Below are 22433 nucleotides of genomic sequence, written 5' to 3' on the forward strand. Positions count from 1 at the left end.
ACTCGTCCCGAGGGGATAATTACCGACATGTTTTAAATGAATATGAAGTTAAACATGAATATTTACATATTCTTAATATGAATATTTTCTGGATATATTTTGATTTTTACAATTGAAAAGTGCAGTCTTTGATCTCGAACTAGTGACGGGGGTTAGAAACCTAAGTTCATTTACCTATCAAAGAGTTGAGCCACAAAGTTTACATTTGGTACATATGTACCAATTATGTATTAAAGAGACATTCCTGAGTTTGCTACATTGTAAGATGTTTCCGACTAAAAACATATTTCTACGATTAAACTTAAATATTAAATATATTTTCTTGTTTAGAATGTCAGTGTCTGTATATTCAATGTGTTTCTGGTCGTCTTAGTATTTGTAAGAAGCCCAAACTGGATTTTGTCTTCAAATAATTTCGCACGTACGAAAAAAAATATTTTAGGCAGTAAATTGAAATTTAACCTAGTACAAATATTAGAACGATCAGAAACACGTTTAATATAAAGCCATATTTTATGCAGAAAAATATACTTGATATGTAATTACAATCGTTAAAAAGCCTGTTAGTCGATAACATCTTACAAACTTCAGCAAACTCAGGAATGTCCCTTTGATCATATTAAAATCTTATGGTACTAGGTGATTGCCCACATGGTCAAACCACCCCTGGTATGCAGGTATATTTTTCACTTTTTTTCTCTCAACTTTGGATCCTAAGTACATATTAATATTTCATTTGATTCAGATAAGCTTTTTCATAAAGAAACTTCTATAGGTATATACTTCAAATCAAATAACAGTTTTAAAAAGAAGTTTTTTTTATAGTAATTATTTTACGGGTGCTACCAAAGGATTCTGTAAAAAAGAAGAAGTTTTGTTTATTGTTATTATTTTAGGGGTGCTACGAAATGATTCAGTAAAAACGAAGACGTTTTTATTATAATTATTTTAGGGGTGGTACCAAAGGACTCGGTGACAGAGGACTTTATAACGGAGACGGTGTCGCCCGCGCTGTACATCAGCATGTGTGTGTTCGCTACACTCGGGATTCTCCTGGCGATCGGGTTACTCGTCCTCAACCTCAAGTTCAAGCATCTCAAGTGAGGCAGTAGTTATAGGATATTAAACGAGCTTCCATTTCGTATCATGTTTGTGTCCTGAGTTAAATAATGTTCAATTGTCACAAGCTTAGCGAGTAACAATGAAAATTATTTCACAAGGGACATAAATATGATACAAAATGGTAGCGAGTTTGATATCCTATTTATTACCCATAGTCGATCTTAATTTACATCATTAAACTCGTTTGGTTAATGTTCCAGTGATATTGTAGTGCGTCAATCGATTGGCGTTCTACTGGGACGTATCACTTTGATATGTACGAAGATATCTTTATCCATATGGGTAATAAATAGAGATTATTATACGATCTTGTGTGTCGTACTGATTTTATGACATATTAATCACTGCAGTGTGTGTTAGCGATTAACACCATTGCAAACCCTTTCTACATCACATGCTGTCTTATTTCTTGGCAGGCCATATTTGCTTTGCTTCGATATTTTAGAAAACTAGCAGCATACCCTATTTTAGTTCCTATTTCGAGCCCTGGACTGGCATGCTGTAATTCTGATAAAAACCATTCCTAGGCTACTAAACAGTAAATATGTAGTTAGCTAAAATTCTGATAACACCCAGTCCTAGGCTAGTTTACAGAAAATACATAGTTATCTGAAATTCTGATAACGTAGATCCCTAGGCTAATATAAAGTAAATACGTAGTTAGCTGAAATTCTGGTAACATACCAGGCTAGTATACAGTAAATACGTAGTTAGCTGAAATTCTGATAGCACCGAGCCCTAGGCTAGTATACAGTAAATACATAGTTATCTGAAATTCTGATAATGTAGATCATTAGGCTAATATAAAGTAAATACATAGTTAGCTGAAATTCTGATGACATAGATCCCTAAGGTAGTATGCACAAAATACACAGTTAGCTGACATTCTGATAGCATACATCCCTAGGCTAGTATAGAGTAAATACATAGATGAATTCTGATAACATAGATCCTTAAACTAGTATACAGTAAATACGTAGTTAGCTGAAATTCTGATAACATACCAGACTTGTATACAGTAAATACATAGTTAGCTGAAATTGTGATATCTACCATCCGCACGCTAGTATACTGTAAATACGTAGTTAGCCGAAATTCTGATATCACCCATCAATATGCTATTATACAGTAAATACGTAGTTGGGTCGTTCTACAGAAAGTGTCACTTTTATGTCCCAGTACAATTTATTTTTTATTTATATATAGAAAACAAAATTTGTCGTCTTTAACGATACCTACGATACCTTATTAATAATATCATCCTGTCATAGCATTTGTTCCCCGCTGGTAATCAGCTTTGATAGAGATTTTATTCGAGATTAGTGTAACATGTCATTGGTGTTACCTGTCCCAAGCACAACACTATACATAACATGCACTGTTAAAATATATAATAGAAGACGTAACACTGAATACATTTAATGTAATACATACAGATGGCTGACTTAGTCACTAAAGAAGGAAGTTTGTAAATATTTTCCGTATTCAAAAGATAGTGGGCAATATAATCTTGTCCCTGGAGTTTTATGTCATTTGTGTTACTGTATATACTTATGAGAAAACAAAAGAAACTAAATGCTCTCTGGATGAAACATTCCACCGGTAGATATCGGCCATCGAACTTATTTCTCAAAAACATCAGACATATGAACAGTTGTGAATAGTTTTCTTTGAATGCCATGAATGTGTTGTCAAAATATAAAAATAGGTTTATTCACTGTCATTGGTGTTACGATCGTATTTATGTAATGATTAATAATTTTAAGAAACTGTTTGTATGTTATTGTAGACATCGAATGTCTGCTATAGCATGCACCTTTTCAGTTTTCTCAACCGTTTCTTTAGAGAGCATGAATTAATTATGCACTTATTTGTTATTGGTGTTACCTGTCATTGGTGTTTCCGGGTACTTAGTAACACCAATGACCATTAGTAACACCAATGACAATGCGTTTGATTAAGATGCCGTTTTCCTCGCTTTGCATATTTTTGAAGATGATTTGAAAATTAAAGGGACTTGTGCAGCACCACAGCTGCATAATGGTACATTGGGTAAAATAAATGTTTTGCTGGAATGTAAAGAGTATATCTTCAACGTCCCTAACAGCGTTATGCTTGGTTCGCGCAATTAACATCCGATTTATTGTCGTCTGCTTGTCGTTCATGTGTGAGGTTTTTCTTAACAGTTAGTAAAGATTTCCATTAACAATAAAGTTCAGACAAGTAAGTATCTAAATACAAAACTTTGCAAACCCCTAAAACCATTAAATTTAGTATAGTCCGTCCCATCCTTCTACAATTTAAGTTTTTCTTGTTGTTGTTTTTTGGGGGAGGGTTTGTTTGTTTTTTGGGGGGGTTTTGTTAATAATTCCAGTTTGGTTTGACGTAAGAAGACAAGTAAAAGTGTTTTGGAAATAAAAAATAAATACTATTTTTGTATCCAATTTATAAAGCAATTGGCTCAGAAGTAAATAGCATGTAGTAACTTTCATAGTATGAAAAAAGGCGTTCCTTGTGGAACCGTTGGTCAAATGCGGACAGGACCGGAACGCTGGACAAACTGATTTTTTCCTTTAAAAAATATTAAACAAAGTGTTAGTCCATTGTCAATTTGTGCATAGTTCAGAAATATATTTTTTATCATGTAGTTGTTTTTAAAAATTGAAATTGTCGAACGGCTCATGTGCGAAAATGTTATTTTTTTCCAAACACTAAACGCCGAGGTTAACTTTATCATAAAAAAAAAGAGAGTTAAGGTCATACCGAAAATGTATTACCAAGTTGTAGTCAAATATCGGAAAATTACGTTACATATGTTTTCATTTCCAGTAAAGGCTAATAAATTTTATTTGTGAAAAATATTGAATATCATGCATTAAAATAGCTTTTTAGTTAAAAGGAAGTAGTTAACTCTTTTGAATAATGACGCAGTTCTTGTGATTTATTTCTTGAATAGCGACATAATTTGTTTGATTTTCTGTATAGTGTATGTACTGAAAACATTAGAATGGCATCACATATTTATAAGGCGGCCTCGTTTTCCAAAAACATTTAGTGTAACATGTCATTGGTGTTATTTTTCCAAGCACAACACTATACATAACATGCACTGTTAAAATATATAATAGAAGACGTAACACTGAATACATTTAATGTAATACATACAGATGGCTGACTTAGTCACTAAAGAAGGAAGCTTGTAAATATTGTTCCGTATTCAAAAGATAGTGGGCAATATAATCTTGTCCCTGGAGTTTTATGTTTTAAAAAATATTAAACAAAGTGTTAGTCCATTGTCAATTTGTGCATAGTTCAGAAATATATTTTTTATCATGTAGTTGTTTTTAAAAATTGAAATTGTCGAACGGCTCATGTGCGAAAATGTTATTTTTTTCCAAACACTAAACGCCGAGGTTAACTTTATCATAAAAAAAAGAGAGTTAAGGTCATACCGAAAATGTATTACCAAGTTGTAGTCAAATATCGGAAAATTACGTTACATATGTTTTCATTTCCAGTAAAGGCTAATAAATTTTATTTGTGAAAAATATTGAATATCATGCATTAAAATAGCTTTTTAGTTAAAAGGAAGTAGTTAACTCTTTTGAATAATGACGCAGTTCTTGTGATTTATTTCTTGAATAGCGACATAATTTGTTTGATTTTCTGTATAGTGTATGTACTGAAAACATTAGAATGGCATCACATATTTATAAGGCGGCCTCGTTTTCTAAAAACATTTAACGTAGAATTTTGCAGCGCTTGCGTAAAAGCAAAAGTAGGATTACAACTTTTTACTCGTTATTGGGAATACAAGTATACAGTAAAATAGATTTTGAGCCTTAATATAAACACGAAAATAATGAATGAATAAATCTTTAATTTAATATTTAAACAAAATTAAAATTATACCGGCCGTATCATATCAATACAGAAACACACAATTATTCTAATAGGCCTTTAATAGTTGTAGGCTGAAGAAGAAAAAACATTTTTAAAAAACCCATTTAAGGAAATATTAATGACATAATTTGCTAATAAGTAGTGTAGTGGTAGTCTCAAGAATAATAGTATTTCCAGGATACAGTCTTGAATGTCACTGGTGTTACACATTGTCATTGGTGTTACTTGTTTTGTCATTGGCGTTACGCATGGATGTTTTAGCTGTCATTTCTCAAGAAACTTTATTCTTGAAATTTAAATTGTTTATTTAGGAAAGCATATCTTCTACCTTTATGACTTTGATGAAATTTATTTTGAAGGACTCCATATTTTTAAATAATTAAAACTGTCACAGTGTATAATTTAAGTCACATATAGAATATCCGTGTGAAAATGCACAATTACACCCTTGGATAGTTTTTAATTCTAAAGTTATTCCATATGTGTTATTAGGGACACCCAAATAACACATCCATGTGCTCTTGACCACTAAAATTCTGATAACATACATCCCTAGGATAGAATAATGTAAAGACGTAATTAGCTGAAATTCTGATAACACCCAACCCTAGGCTAGTATATAGTACATACGTTGTTAGCTGAAATTCTGATGTCACCAATACCTAGGCTAGTATACACTAAATACGCGGTTAGCTGCAATTCTGATGACATAGATCCCTGTGGTAGTATGCACAAAATATACAGATAACATGCATCTCTAGACATCCCTAAGTTGTACAGTAAATATGTAGTTAGCTGAAATGCTGATAACACAAATCCCTGGGCTATTATACAGTAAATACATAGTTAGCAGAAATTCTGATAACATCCATCTCTAGGCTAGTATACAGTAAATACGTAATTAGCTGAAATTCTGATAACACACATATCTAGGTTAGTATACAGTAAATACGTAGTTACTTCCGTACCCAGGTGAGGTGTGTGTGTGTGTGGGGGGGGGGGGGGGGGGGGGGGTGTCAATAGATATATTTAACCGCATTTTTTTTAAACCCCATTTTTGAGGCAAACGTGCTTATGACGTCATACAGCGTGACTTAGCGGCGGCGTTGTATACGTCAGTTACCGCATAAACATTAAAAGTAGTTAGCATGTTTATTTGCACATTTTCGATGTCTTGATTAAAACATAGTCAAAACATCAAAAGTGTGCAATAGTCAAATACTATAGTTCTGTTCAATTTGTTTAGACCCCTAAGGTGTTGGGTGTGGGTTTTTTTGTGTTTTTTTTTTTGTGTTTTTTTTTTTTTTTTTTTTTTTTTTTTTGTTTTTTTTGGGGGGGGGGTTGTTGTTGTTTTTCTTCAGATGTTACGTTTACTTCCTATTCAATCCTTGTGTTCTTTACATTTCATGAAAACAAACTCAAACCCAAACCCCGACAGGTTTTATATAGGACAAAGAACCTGAATTCTAAACATACAGATAGTTTTGTCAAGTTCGTGCATTTTAAATGATGAATTGTATATGAAATATGTCGGGGTTTGGATTTGTTTTCACGCGTGTATAAAGAAAACAAGTATTGAATAGGACTTAAAGGTAACATTTGCAAAAAAACCTTAGTGTCTAACTAATTGAACAGGATTATAGTATACCAATATTCTTCTTCTTCTTCTTTTCTTCTTCTTCTTCTTCTTCTTCTCTTCTTCTTTTCTTATATTATTATTATATTAGTATTATTATTATTATTATTATTATTGTTATGTAATTATAATTTGCAGGGTCATTAAAATATAATTTTTGTGTGTGGTGCATTATAACATGGTTTTGTGTTTGTATTATTATTATTATTATTATTATTTTCAGGGTCATTAAAAGGTCGTCACCTAACATCAATAATATCATTTTGGTGGGGTGCATTGTGGCATATAGTTTTGTGTTTGTACATGGAATCACAAACAGAGAATCAGTAGTCATATGTCAGGTATGATATGTCGTTTGATTCAAGTAAGTGTGTATTCTAACCGGACTCGCAGAGACGCGTGCGACCAGAGCGACGCGAGTGGTGTGATAATAATTATGTGATAATAATTATGTCCGAATCAAACGCGACCATAACAACAGTTTCCATTTTTGAAATTGTCATCGACTGTTGCAGCCGTCTGGTAAAACTGTGTTTGGTTACTATATTGTCGCTCGTGTAGCGCGAGAAAAATAGAAACAATTCCTATAGGTCGCGCCGTACACATGTGGTTAGCAGGGCCGTAGCTAGCGGAGGGAGAAAAAAAATCCGGAAATAATTATAGAAAGTTCCTTCGTAACCGTTTAAGGAGTTTTAGACTATTAACTACTCAGTTGTGTCCTTCCCCCCCCCCCCCCCCCCCCCCCCCCCCCCCCCCCCCCCCCCCCCCCCCGACACATACACACAATCACACAAATCCTAGCTACGGCCCTGGCTAGGATTCAGCAATTTAAATCAAAAATTTCTTTGAAAAAACAACAACAACAACAAAAACATCGCTCGCGTCGCCCACGTCCGGTTAGGATACAGATTTTAAGTGTGTTGTATATGTTCTAGTCTTATAAAAAAAAAAACGTTTACGAAGCAATTAAACACTAAGTTTAGCTAATCTACAAACTGATAACACATTTGGATAAAGTTACAACAGAGTGAAACAAGAGCTACAGCTATCACAACTCTCAATACGTGCGTTTTTAAAACTACTAGTATTACAAGTGCATCTGGTGTTATTTGAAAAACCAAGATGACCAAAAACACTGTGGTGTATGGACATGGATAATCTAAACATAGCATGTTAGTAATGTCTGGTTTCAGTGATCAAAAATAGCTCTAATAGTAACAAATATGATGTTTATAAACTAGGGTCTGTCATTTCAGTCTTTTATGATACATATTTATTTGGTGAACCCAACCTTAGTTTAGAACACGGTAACACACGTAAAGGTAATGACATTATATATTTATTTGGTGAACCCAACCTTAGTCTAGAACACGGTAACACACGTAAAGGTAATGCCATTGTATATTTATTTGGTGAACCCAACGTTAGTCTAGAACACGGTAACACACGTAAAGGTAATGACATTGTATATTTAATTGGTGAGCCCAACCTTAGTCTAGAACACGGTAACACACGTAAAGGTAATGACATTGTATATTTAATGTGTGAGCCCAACCTTAGTCTAGAACACGGTATCACACACGTAAAGGTAATGACATTGTATATTTAATGTGTGAGCCCAACCTTAGTCTAGAACACGGTAACACACACGTAAAGGTAAGGACATTATATATTTAATGTGTGAGCCCAACCTTAGTCTAGAACACGGTATCACACACGTAAAGGTAATGACATTGTATATTTAATGTGTGAGCCCAACCTTAGTCTAGAATACGGTAACACACACGTAAAGGTAAGGACATTATATATTTAATTGGTGAACTATCTTAGTTTAGAACACGGTATCACACACGTAAAGGTAATGACATTGTATATTTAATGTGTGAACCCAACCTTAATCTAGAACACGGTAACACACACGTAAAGGTAATGACATTGTATATTTATTTGGTGAACCCAACCTTAGTCTAGAACACGGTATCACACATGTAAAAGTAATGACATTGTGTATTTAATACGTTCTCATCTTTCTTCTTGAATTCATGAAATTACACTAATCACAAAATGTTAAGGGCCAATATAACATTTTACCTTACTTTTTCAAAACTTAAAAGAAAAATCAGGGGCAGAGATAGGTAATGAAAATGAGATTGCAGACTTGAATAAAGCATTTCAGATTGCAAGTACATGAGTCTGTTACTCACCGCTTGTTTGGTTGCTGGTGTAAACGGAATGCTAGTCCGCAGGTCCTAGGTCTGATATTCCTAGAATTGCAAGTCCTAGGACTTAAGTGCCTTAGGAATGCTGGTCTGACTGCCAGGATATCAACTCTGGGCCGGACTTGCATTTCTGGACAATAAAAACGTAAGTCTGGTGGTACACTTAAAATTAAATTATAATGGTTTATTTAATTAACTTAGGATACTGGCGCCGCTCTGTATTTAAATATGTTCTATGTATTCCATTTATATAATTTTCAAGGGTATGTACAACATTTTGTTGCGCTTATTACATGAGCATAATCAAGGTCTTTATTTTTTGCACGTTTTTCCAATTAATACATTCTTAAACATTTAAAAGTAATGTTTCAAAACTCGAAAACATTTTCCATAATTCGAAGTATTTTACATGTATCAGTATTTTTTAATAATTATAACTTGTCCATATCATATACCAACAAACTTATCTGTTAGACGTAATGTACTGATATTTGATAAGAATAATAATTCAGTTAATAAAAAAAGTCATATTTGCTATATATACGTTATCTTGTTATTTCATATTTTTAAGATTAATATTGCTGAGTTTGTACTTCTTTGGCGTTTGTGCCTTTTTGACAATAATGTTGGATGCGCGTGTACATAGGGTATGGGGTGGGGTGGTGTACATAGGATATGGGTGGGGTGGTGTACATAGGGTATGGGGTGGGGTGGTGTACATAGGGTGTGGGGTGGGATGGTGTACATAGTGTGTGGCGTGGGATGATGTACATAGGGTATGGGGTGGGATGGTGTACATAGGGTATGGGGTGGGATGGTGTACATAGGGTATGGGGTGGGGTGGGGTGGTGTACATAGGGTATGGGGTGGGATGGTGTACATAGGGTATGGGGTGGGATGGTGTACATAGGGTATGGGGTGGAATGGTGTACATAGGGTATGGGGTGGGATGGTGTACATAGGGTATGGGGTGGAATGGTGTACATAAGGTATGGGGTTGGATGCTCTAAACAAAGCAAATTTCAACTTGCCATAGTCTAGACCACACACACACACAGATACACAGAGAGAGAGAGAGAGAGAGAGACACACACACACACACACACACACACACACTCAAACACACACAACCACACTCAGACACACACACACAGACACACACACACACACACACACACACAAACACACACATACACAGATACACACACATAGAGAGAGAGACAGACAGACACACACACACACACACTCAAACACACACACACACACTCAGACACACACACAGACACACATACACACACAAACACACACACACACACACACACAAACTCCCTGCATAACGTACATATCTCTGCTTGGTCAATTTTGAACATTTTCCAAAAACTAATTTAATCTAACACATGTAAGACTCTCGGCACTGTTATTTCTTAGTCCGAACCCACCATATCATCGATATCAAAATATGTTGAATGGTTTCCATTAAGGTTTACCAATTAATAGAAATATCAATATCAACTAGTGGGTTTTAACTGTTCAATAGGTCACTATAACCCAAAAACCAGTGACCCCCGAACATCGTTCATACTGTCAATGATATACACACACAGTTTGCAGAGATAGTTTTAAACAGACTAAGTACACATGCGACGTTTGCATCGAAAAGGGTTGGGCACAATGGACATGCGGGTTCTCTTGTCGGGGGAGTGGGAGGGGCAGGCTGATTTTTATTGCCCAAATGAAACGAAAATGTCTGAATCTGGAACACAACGTATATTTATATTAGCAAATAGAAAAAGTAAAGTTTGTTTTATTTAACGACGCGACTAGAGCACATTGATTTTTATCTTATCATCGGCTATTGGACGTGAAACATATGGTCATTCTGACACTGCTTATTAGAGGAAACCCGCTGTTGCCATAGAGGCTACTATTTTACGACAAGCAGCAAGGGATCTTTTATTTGCGCTTCCCACAGGAAGGATAGCACAAACCATGGCCTTTGTTGAACCAGTTATGGATCACTGGTAGGTGCAAGTGGTTTACACCTACACCATTGAGCCTTGCGGAGCACTCACTCAGGGTTTGGAGTCAGTATTTGGATTAAAAATCAGTCTGCATGTTTCATGGATTATGACTAATATTGTGAGTAGAATGATGGAAATACATGGTGACGTTTTCAGGCCAGCTTATTTTGCCAGAACGTGTTGATCGTCGCCAGCACCTGACCCCCACCCAACCCGTCTCATATGCTTATGGTGCTCCCAACAATCAGCTATAATAATACAGAGACCCTTTCCCCCACTCGTCTCTTATGCTCATGATGGTAAAAAAAAAAAATGCCATAAGGCCGTCAGTTATAATCAATTTCAGGTTATTTGATACTATTTGTTTTCTCGCTCCAGCCAGTGCACTACGACTGGTACATCAAAGGCCGTGGTATGTGCTATCCTGTCTGTGGGGTGGTGCATATAAAAGATCCCTTGCTGCTAATCGAAAAGAGTAGCCCATGAAGTGGTGACAGCGGGTTTCCTCTCTATATATTTGTATGGTCCTTAACCATATGTCTGACGCCATATAACCGAAAATAAAATGTGTCGAGTGCGTCGTTAAATAAAACATTTCCTTCCTTGATACTATTTGAAATTGTTCATCAGTAAAAGGCAATGTTTCATGTTTAGTATTCTTGTTATTTTTATATTATAGTAACTTGTCATCATAGTGCTAGTTATTAGTACTAAGTACCAGAATTAAGTACACTTTTCTAAGTTTTAATTGTGGGATTTTTATTAATCATATTATGTAATTAGTAAAACATCGGGAATAAAATCCCAGCGGACTAGGTATACTAGAATTGAAAGTCCTATGGACTAGGAGTACCATGAATGAAAGTCCCACGGACTTAAATACCTAGGAATACAAGTACCACAGACTAGGATTCTGCGGAAGTGAAGTTCGATCTGACAAAGATTAAGAAAATCACAATGCATGTATGAAAGTCCGGGTAGGACTATGGTTCCTAAGAAATGGAGGTCCGATAGGACTACTGTTTCTAGGAACCGAGATTCTACGGACCTCGGTTTCCAACGACATGTGTTCTTTTCACACCGGCAAATGTATATTTTTAAAATCTGCCTAAAACCTGCATGGTGCACGTGAAACTTTTTTTTTATGTTAATGCTTTCATGGTTGATTAGGGGTGGGAGTGTATATATTTCTTTGCAATCTGGCTTCAGATAATCATGCCACCAAAACATAAAAGTGAACATTCTGGACTGTGGTCGAGACTGGCCATGGATGTCTGAATCCATGAGATAAGTAGCGAGATTCCTGTATGTGAGCCATTCCGCCATCCATTAACTCCAAGGGCGTTTCCATACCATTGGCATAGCCAATGGGCTACCCTTCTCAGGCGCAGTGTGCACGTAGCCCTAAAATTCGTGTGACTAGTATATATTAAGTACACCAATAAACACGTGTTATGACGTAGGTTGAACGTGATGGGGCTGTCAGATGGTCGATTAAAATGTTAATGTATTTTCTGCAATACGTTATACTCAGATGTACATGTATACAATGGTTCTATATATTTTAATTTTCCAGCTAAAAAGTTATTTGTTGGTGATAGGCTTTTCGTTGGTTTTTGGTGCACTATTTGCCAAGACATGGCGTGTATATGCCATCTTCCTAGCGAGTCGGAAGTTACGGAAGCGGGTAAATATTAAAATCCCTATTTGGGGATCTATTTTTCAAATACTAAAACATGTAGAACAAATCATTTTCAATTGTTTTGGTATTGGTGTTGTTATTGTTACTATTTTTGTTGTTGCATTTATTATTAATTTTTATTTTTTTTATTTATTATTAAAAAAAAAAAAAATTATTTATCATTATTATTACTATTACTATTATTGTTGATGTTGTTGTTTTTGTTGTTGTTGTTGTTGTTTTTGTTGTTGTTGTTGTTGTTGTTACTAGGGCTCCCAGCAGTGTTATGGCCGAGCCCTATTTCGGATTATTTGACATATTTTTCCTTCCCTTTTTATTCCGACAAATGCGGTGAAAACACACTATGAAGTGGAGGGACCAATTGCAGATCACGAAAATAAAGAAGTGTTTGCTTGTTGTTGAATGTTTCCTGGGTTTTGTTTAATGTTCTGCTTTTGTTTGTTTGTTGTTGTTTTTAGGTTTTTTGTTTGAAGTTTGAAGTTTTATCCAGTCCACCATTATTATGCACATGTATATCATACGAAAAACTGAACTCATGTCAATCAGAGACTTTCACAGAAAAGTGTCGTATGCTTACTGTAACATTGATATATTTATCCTATAACTTACCCATGATATCCATGTCATAAACCAATGTGCTATTTTAGTGTATTAACCCGGTTAATAATGGTGTGCAAAGTTGAAGGTATCCAGGTAATGCGTTGTGGATGGGTCATTTGCTTACAAGCCAAAAAGACTTGTATACCTAAGCCTAACGTTTTCAAAGAGTTAGTTAAAATTCGTGACGTTAAACTAATTTGTGCTGATCGTGATGACGCCATGTTACCGATGGCGGCGACTTTAATACTTAACTAAAAGATTAATAAAAATGTTATTTTAGAAGTGTTATAGGATAAATAGAATTCGCTATTCGTGTTTTTAACATATACAATATCAACTCCGTCTAATTAATCGGTATTTGCTAGAATCGGTTGATATTTTCCATATTAAAAACACTCCTGACGAATCCTCTATGAATACAAAGTTGAAACATGTCACTGATAGTGTGGCAATCACAAAATCACGGATTAGAACAAAAAAGAAGTTTGGTTTGTTTAACGACACCACTAAAACACATTGATTTACTAATCATCAACTATTCGGTGTTAAACATTTGGTAAATTTGACATATAGTCTTAGAGAAGAAACCCGCTACATGTGTTCATTAGTAGCAAAGAGATATTTTATGTACACCATCCCACAGACAGGATAGCACATGCCATTGCCTTTGATATACCAGTCATGGTGCATTGGCTGGAAAGAAAAATAGCCCAATGGTCCCATCCACTGGGATCAATCCCAGACTGACCGTGCATTAAGTGGGAGCTTTGCCATTGGGTTACGTCCCTCTCCCATGGAATAAAAAGTTCATTACCTATTATCATCCGCCATGTCCATACATGTAATTAATTTCTGATCGGTTCTGATTTTCACAGGACACTAAAATTAAAAGTATTTCCCATAAAATTCTGAAGCCTGATTTAGATAGCTTTTTCACCAAGTGAACGCGAACATCAACGACCTTTTCCATGTGCAGAATGAATGAATGAATGAATGAGTGAACGAATGAATGAGTGAATGTTTAATGACATCCCAGCACAATAATACTTAGCCCGAAGGGACGTAGGAAGTGTGGTTCGTTCTACGTCCGGATATTGTTGCATACCCTATATATAGCTAGTATTCAAAACTTGTGGAACCATGTTTCAGCCGTTTCTCAACCGAAATAGTGCAACAAATGGACACACTAACCAAACATGTATAACCTACAGTACTCACTGAATCCCGATTGAAGTACTTACATCATTATTAACAAAATAAATCTTCCAACAAACAACTTAAATATTTACCCCGCCATTTTAAATTTGCTAAATAGTCAAGCAACTTGCACTACACATTGAGAAAAGTATTGACTTAATGTGCGCCCAGCACTAAATAATACACAGGGTCATTTGCGTGTCAAACAAAGGCAAATAACCAAATATTATCATTTACACTAGAAACAAATAAATATCAAAAGTACATTGTAATACAAAAATAAATTTCTGTCACCAAACATATATTTTCTGGACACGAAATCACATAACCATTGCAAACAATGTAGTGGGTTTCCTCTCTTAGACTATATGTCAAAATTACTAAAGGATTCATATCCAATAGCTGATTATTCATAAATCAATGTGCTCTAGTGGTGTCGTTAAACAAAACAAGCTGTATATACAGCTGTGATGGCTGTCAATCATGAATCACTGTCAAAACAGTGATGATATCTGGTGTTCGGGAAAGATGAGCATATCCAGCACTAACAGATTATTGTATCATCCATTTGTTACCAAATTAACATTTGACATAAAACGACTTCTCTTCTTGATACCTGCGCTTTGTTTCCTAGGTGCTGAAGGATAGAGACTTGTATATAAAGATCGGTATGTTCACTTCCCTCAATCTCTTCATCATGGTCGTGTGGTCAGTGATCGGTCCTAGTCGGCCAAAAGCAATACTCATGCATAGCCGTGTAAGTCCTACTTTGTTCTGGGTTCACACACATTTTGTAATCTTCCAATGGTCGATTGTAATAGAAAATTGATCGGTCTAGCTCTACCAATATGACGATCGATTATAAACATCCATAATCAACTGTGTGGGGAAATGTTAACTGTAGTTATTCATCATGTTTACGTGAATTGATACAAATATGTTGGGATTGGTGTTTGCTTTCGTGTCCACACTCAAGCTTAATACAATGTGTTTTTTTGTAAACTGAACACGCAACAGTCCGTCATTTCCAGATATTCAAATGATGTAAGAATATGTAACACAGTGTCTTTTTGAATGGAAATGAAGTCAAATTCGAATAACGTCATTTTTGATATTCTTATATAAAAATAAACTGGTGCTTAACGGGGTTGGGGTTTTTTTTTGGTGAACGCTGGGCAGCTTTCAATGTAAAGTTGGTGTTGAAATGGGGGTTTTGAATGACTATGAATGCATTCGTCAATTATGGAGTGTCACCCTAGTACATTTGCTTAAATGTTAACATAGTACAATCTCGTTTGGTCAAAATCGGAAGGGTCACATACACTGCAATGCTCAAACCAAAAACGGAAGTCCCAAGTCATACTTTAATTTATTTTCTCATACTTTAAAGCTTCGTTTTCTGGTATTTTTACAATTGTCACACTTATCTTTAAAACAAAACAAAAAAAGTCTGATAACGATGTTACGAATACTAATAAAAATATGTGAGATCAAGTTTACTAATTTAATATGGTGAATCGAAAAGCACCTGATTAAACAATTTACAGTGAAAAGTGTTTAAAAATAGCTTCCTAATTCAGCCTGAACCTAGCTGTTTGTTCTCAACTTTTCACTCAGTCAAGTGGACATATACACGTCCATGTATCACACATACTTCATGTATTTGTTCACTGGTGATTATTGCAGAAGGTTGAAGATGCAGTTAATGATAGAATTTTGATTGCAGTCCAAGTACATTATCACACTATCCTTCATATATTGTGTCGAACTTGCTTGAGTCGATATATCGCTTGTGTTGATATGTCTAGACGGTCCCGGCCTAAACCTTTTATATGAAAAAAATGTCTCTGTGTTCATATTACTAATGATATTATGTGTTAAAATAAATAAAGTATTTCAAAAGGTAGATTTGAATTGCGCCATCTGAATACAGTGCCGTACTTGTATTGTGACCATGTGACCAACGATCAAAAGGGTTTCCCAACATTAACTGTGTACACACGATTTGTACATGTAGTTACTGTAACAGTTCACGTGTAAGAAGAACCAATGAAATGATCTAAACCAATGAACAAGGTACTAAAATGGGCTTATCGAACTTAAAAGAAAATGCTAGCAGACGATGATTGTTACACAATGCAACTAGTCATGTGACTTGTGTCTTTGAAAAATTGTGGACTGGTAAAAGTAGAATTAATTTGTCTTGATAGGTTAACTAGTTGTTAACTGACAAAGATGGCAGCGATTTCGGTGTTTATTTAGTGACACCACTTTTTCCACTATGCTCACTTTCTTATGGCAACTGAATCAAGAGATTTGGGTATGACCCGGACGACAAGGTTGCAATATCATACCTAGTAACCATCTGTAAATTCAGAGGATTACATACGTGCCGACGACAGCCGAGCGCTTTACCACCTATGTCCCCATGTCAGAAGACAGCCGAGCGCTTTACCACCTATGTCCCCATGTCAGACGACAGCTGAGCGCTTTACCGCCTATGTCCCCCATGCCAGACGACAGCCGAGCGCTTTACCACCTATGTCCCCATGTCAGACGACAGCCGAGCGTTTTACCACCTATGTCCCCATGTCAGACGATAGCATTGTTAAACAGGTTTAACTGCCCGTGGCCTTGTTGTATCTGAAGTTGATGCAAGGATTGTCACGAACAATGACGAAACGTTTATGTATAAACGTTTTAACTCTTCATCCATTTCGTTCTATTGATGCAAATTGAAATATATTTAGCTAAATAGTTTATTATACTATCAAGTCATTTATGTTGCTTTACAAATCAGATTGATGAAAGTGAAGCGCCTTGTCGTAAATTAGAGCGTTTGTTTACACTGTGCATAGAGGCGTTAGACAGAGCTGACGTCACTTCGCCCCAAACCCGGACGTCACAAAAACGGAACAAAATGGCCGCCCCCAGTTAGCAGGAATAATCACGGTTTTTTATTAACTCTACAATTAAGGGTTTGTTCATTTCTTAAAGTGTCTGTATATGTTGGTGGTCCGGGTATGCATCTTTCCAACACATCAGCCTCATATTTGAGTTGATCCTCCCTTTAACTTCGTATTTCTTGTGGTCCCCACGATATGGATACAACGGTGCTCGATTGTATACAATCTGTTTACTGGTAATTATTGCAGAATGTTGAAGATGTAGTCAATGATAGAATTCTTATTCCTGTCAAGATGACGTGCGAATCTAAGTATGACACATACTTCCACATCATCCTCCTCGCCATTCAGGCCATGTTCCTCATGATCGGACTTTTCTTGGCATTTTCCACAAGAAGGGTAAGTGTCGAACTTTTTTTTTCATTATTTTAGATGAAAACGAAGTTAAAAGTTAGTTTTGTTTAACGACACCACCAAAGCACATTGATTTATTAATCATCGTCTATTGTATGTCAAACATTTGATAATTCTGACATATAGTCTTAGAGAGGAAACCCGCTGTATTTGCTTTCCATTAGTAGCAAGGGATCTTTTATATGCACCATGTCACAGACAAGATGGCACATGCCACGGTCTTTGATAGTATACCAGTTGTGGTGCACTGGCAGGAGCAACAAATAGTCCACAGAAGGGGGTGAATCCAAGTCAGACCGCACATCAAACAAATGCTTTCCCACTGGGCTACATCCCGCTCCCACTCCCGTTTTAGATGAAGTGACAGCTGTGATGGCAGTACTCATGACGGGTGCCACTGGTGGGGAGGATACACTCCACTTTTACGAACACCTGATATCATCACTGCTGTATAGTGATTCATGAGTACATATCACAGCTACATTTATTCCAATGAATTCCGCATTGAGCTATAGTGCAATAGTCTGTGGGTGACAGTCCACTTTGAGCAGCACAGGAAGGATTTATTATCCAGTAAAGGACACCCTCGAGAGCTGCTGTGCTCTTATAGACGAGGCACTAGACAGACATTCATGGAGTCGACCATGTTTTTGCCATATGTTAATTCGACTGCATTGTTTGAAGATATATTTTTGACTACCATTTTGTCATTAGGAAGGGCGTGTGTGACGGAACATGCTCTTAATTTTGTTTTCGCCTGTGGCGATATTAATTGTTTTAGAGGGCCGTGTGCAGTTCCATTATGCACTTAAGCCCAGGTGGGCACTTTGTTACGTAATACCTCCGCGCGACCGTGGTCGAGCTGTGCCTAATACACACCCAGCCCAGGTGCGGAGGCCATGTGGCCAGTAGTTACGTAATACCTCCGCTAGTGCGGTTTTTACGACCGTGATTTTGGCGACTAGGCGTCAGCAAGTCTGGCCATCTAAGGAAAATTGTCGTCTTGGTCGCTGTGGAAATATCACTTGTAGGTATTCGGTGCCGCGATGTACCCCCAGGCGATACTGGGATTCTTATAATAAATAGCTAGGGTTTTAGAGTTATCGGGGAGAAACATATTGGAAGGCTTCCAGGGAACGCGTCCGTTTGGACTTGGTAAATATTATTTCTGCTCTGTTGTATAACCTTGATGTGATTGATGTGACTTTAAATATTTTAATACTGTATTATACCAATATTATTTAGACGGTGCTGCCGGTAATCTGACGCAGTAAACTGTAGGCTCACTGTTCTAAATATATATAAAGCTTAACCAGTCATCCTAGAGGACCTAGGTAAACTGTAGGTTATTGTCTTTATTGTGATAGGTACCAGTATTAATTCCGTATTACAAGGTTACTGAATGAGTAGTTAAGGGTTAATTAAAAATTAACCAGTTAGGAATAGAGTTGTAATTCCTTTATTAATTAAGTTCCCCTGGAAGCGTTTCTCAATTATCACACGTGTGGGTGTTGTGTCACGGTGAAGTGATTAGAATATTGTATAAACTAGACACCTAGTGATTAACTAATTAAGGGATCAGTTCTGGGTTGTTACTATTTGTTGTTGTTAATTAACTACTGCGACAGTACATTTGTCAGCGTAGGTTAATACAGATTCCAAAGTGTATTGTGTTTTTGTTGTGTTTTCTAGTGAACTAAACGTGCTATAATGATACATACTTTATATAATATCTTATCTCTGATCATACCTAGACGAGCCACGCGGGTATTATAGGATTCCCGTGACAGCGTGATTTAGCTCAATCGATTGGAAGACCTCCGTGGATCCATTCAACTGATTGGGGGTTTTCTCGTTTCAACCAGTGCACCACAATTGGTCAAAGACCATTGTATGTGCTTTCCTGTCTGTGGAAAAGTATATATAAAAAAATCCCTTTACGAAAAATGTATCGGGTTTGCTGTGATGACTACGAGTCAGAATTACCAAATGTTTGACATCCAATAGCCGGTGATTAATTAATCAATATGCTCCAGTGGTGTCTTTAAACAACACAAACTTTCTTTGTTACTAAGTTTTATACAAAGGTTAAACAACCCAAACAAAAGAAACAAGTATGTTTTCTCTCTTCTTTTTTTTCTTTTTTCTTTTCTAATTTTAATTATTATCTCATTGAAATAAATATGTCTGTCATGAAATGCATCCAGCAGCTACTGTCAAAACAGACATGATATCAGGTGTTCGCGAAAGTAGAGCATATTCTGCACCAGTCGTGCACCCGTCATGAGTATTGCCACATAGCTGTGAGAGGGTTCTGTTTTAATTGTTGTAAGGGTTTTTTAATTGAAAAGCACTTTTTTATTAACTTTTTAAATTTTTGTCAGTTTTGATGTATGCCAGTGGAACTTTCTCTCGCTTCCATCTTCAGACGTCCTTTACGTTAAAGACTTTATTGAAATTCATCTTATCCTAGAGTTTTCTCTGCAATGTTTTGAAAATCACTACACTTATTTCACATGATGCATGTAAGAAACAACATGCAATGAAAAAATAAATGGAACATAATCCACAGCAAAAACGTCCCACGAATAATGAAAAAGTCGTACACAACACAAACTAATACAGATATTTTAAAATGTTTATTAAATATTCAAATATCTTAAAAGAATTCATTTTCTATGAATGAAAAAAAAAAGTATTATGCGAGCCTCTAATTCCAGTCAGCCATTACGCGATATTCAAATGACGTAAGAATATGTTGCGCGGTTTCGTTTTGAATGGAAATGACGTCAAACTTGAAAGACGTCAGTTTTGGATGTCCTTACATAAAAATAAACTAGTGCTTAACGTGTAACATTGATATTAAAACGTTTTTGTAATATCAATTATGAAGTGTCACCGTGGTAAATTTGCTTACATCAATAAACAGTACCGTAGCCTCGATTAATTTACATCTAATTTGTAAATTCTCAAAGTATGTGATCTGAAAAATATCACATACTTTGATTGCATACTTTTAAATGCTAGATATTATGATAATATATATTAGACACACACACACACACACACACACACACACATACATAAATATATATACCACACGTTGGTGTTGGTCCCTTTGATTTGGCCAGTGGTGTATCCCATGTCTAACCTAAATTTTATCGATTGCTGAATGGCTGAAGAAAGTTACGTCTACAGTTCACATATAGGAAGTAAATCAGAACATTGTTTGAAAAAGTAACACTTCCACTAACCTTAGTAATAAAGTTACAATATAAATCTGTAAAAATAAAATAATTATTTTCTTTTAAAAAAAAAGCAAAAAATTAAATACTAGTAGTTTCACTTCATTTTCCATTACATTAGTAATTAATTAGGGAGTTAGTGGCATTTAAAAGGACGCTTATAGCAAGGGCTGCGGACGTCATTGCACATCACAAACTTTTCCCTTTTACTCTGTTCAGAAGACTTGAAATAGCGCATTTTAACACCTTAAATTAAAAATGTTCTCGGGGAAGCATGTGCCCCCCTCCCATCTCCCCCGAAGGTTCGCGCCCAAAAATATATGTATTTTCATCTAGGCATTCGCCCCATCCCCTCCCCCATTTTCAAATATACTCCGTGGGCCCCGTGTAACAGTCTTGAAAAGTACACTCTCCCCCCCCCCCCCCCCCCAAACTACCTGTTGTTTCATTACACGACTTAAGACAGTCATGGACAGGTGCCCCGCCCACGTATGGGTAGCCTACCTCTCAGTATAAAATAATGGCCAAGCTAGTGCAAAAGTTCACCAACATGATAATTATCAAGCTGAGCAAGATATTACGTTCCTCAATAAAAACAAATAAATGCATTGTATTCACCTGCTAAAAAAAAACATTCCGCGGCACTTCAAATTTCGAGGAGGGGTTACACAACATTCTCTCCTCATATCCGCGCCTGTAATGTCATCTAAGTCGTCATATTAATGAATGAGTATTCCCGACAAAGGCTTATCGAAGCAAGTAGTCTAAGGCGGATCCAATAAACTGTAAAAACACACACATTTCTACATCCAATTCGGACTGCGAAGCAAGGTGAAATGTGCCTGCTGAAATTAAATTATAAAACGTCTTAACGACCATGGTGACGTCATGGGGGCCTCGACAAATACCGATTAACATTGACTCGGTTGATATTTTTCATATTAAAAAATACGCGTGACGAACTCTCTCTCTCTCTCTCTCTCTCTCTCTCTCTCTCTCTCTCTCTCTCTCTCTCTCTCTCTGTGTGTGTGTGTGTGTGTGTGTGTGTGTGTGTGTGTGTGTGTGTGTGTGTATATATATACATATCCATACCTGCAGGTGAATATCACAGTAATGAATGACTCGAAACCGATCGCGCTGTGCATCTACATTGTAATCCTGCTGTCTATAGTGGGCCTGCCGGTGTCGCTGATCCAGAATGATAACAATCCCAACGTCTCGTTCAGTGTTATCAGCATCCTCATCATTGCTGGTACAACATCTACGCAGTGTAATATATTTTTTCCAAAGGTAAGTGGCATTCACTTTATTTATCAAGGACAGAAAATAGCACTCACCCCCTTCCTCTCCCCCATGCCCCCATAACCTCTGTTGAAATTCTGTTTATATCAGGCTTTACTGTAGTGGTTAAGACCGGCCTCGTGGTATCTGATGTAAGCTGGTAGATACTGGGTTCGCAGCCTGGAAT

At 36.3% G+C, this 22433-nt stretch overlaps 1 protein-coding gene across 1 annotated transcript in view; it reads left to right on the plus strand.

Moving 5' to 3' along the window:
* LOC121373813 (gamma-aminobutyric acid type B receptor subunit 2-like) overlaps positions 1 to 22433 on the plus strand; it is an 86705-nt gene that overhangs the window by 58206 nt on the left and 6066 nt on the right. The window contains exons 9-14 of the mRNA XM_041500589.1: positions 953 to 1100; positions 6885 to 7002; positions 12478 to 12588; positions 15035 to 15157; positions 17556 to 17705; positions 22064 to 22255. Of these exons, the coding sequence (XP_041356523.1) occupies positions 953 to 1100; positions 6885 to 7002; positions 12478 to 12588; positions 15035 to 15157; positions 17556 to 17705; positions 22064 to 22255 (842 nt within the window). The remainder of the gene's footprint in view (positions 1 to 952; positions 1101 to 6884; positions 7003 to 12477; positions 12589 to 15034; positions 15158 to 17555; positions 17706 to 22063; positions 22256 to 22433) is intronic.

This window comes from Gigantopelta aegis, chromosome 5 (genome assembly GCF_016097555.1).
Source record: "Gigantopelta aegis isolate Gae_Host chromosome 5, Gae_host_genome, whole genome shotgun sequence".
NCBI classification, from domain to species: Eukaryota; Metazoa; Mollusca; class Gastropoda; order Neomphalida; family Peltospiridae; genus Gigantopelta; species Gigantopelta aegis.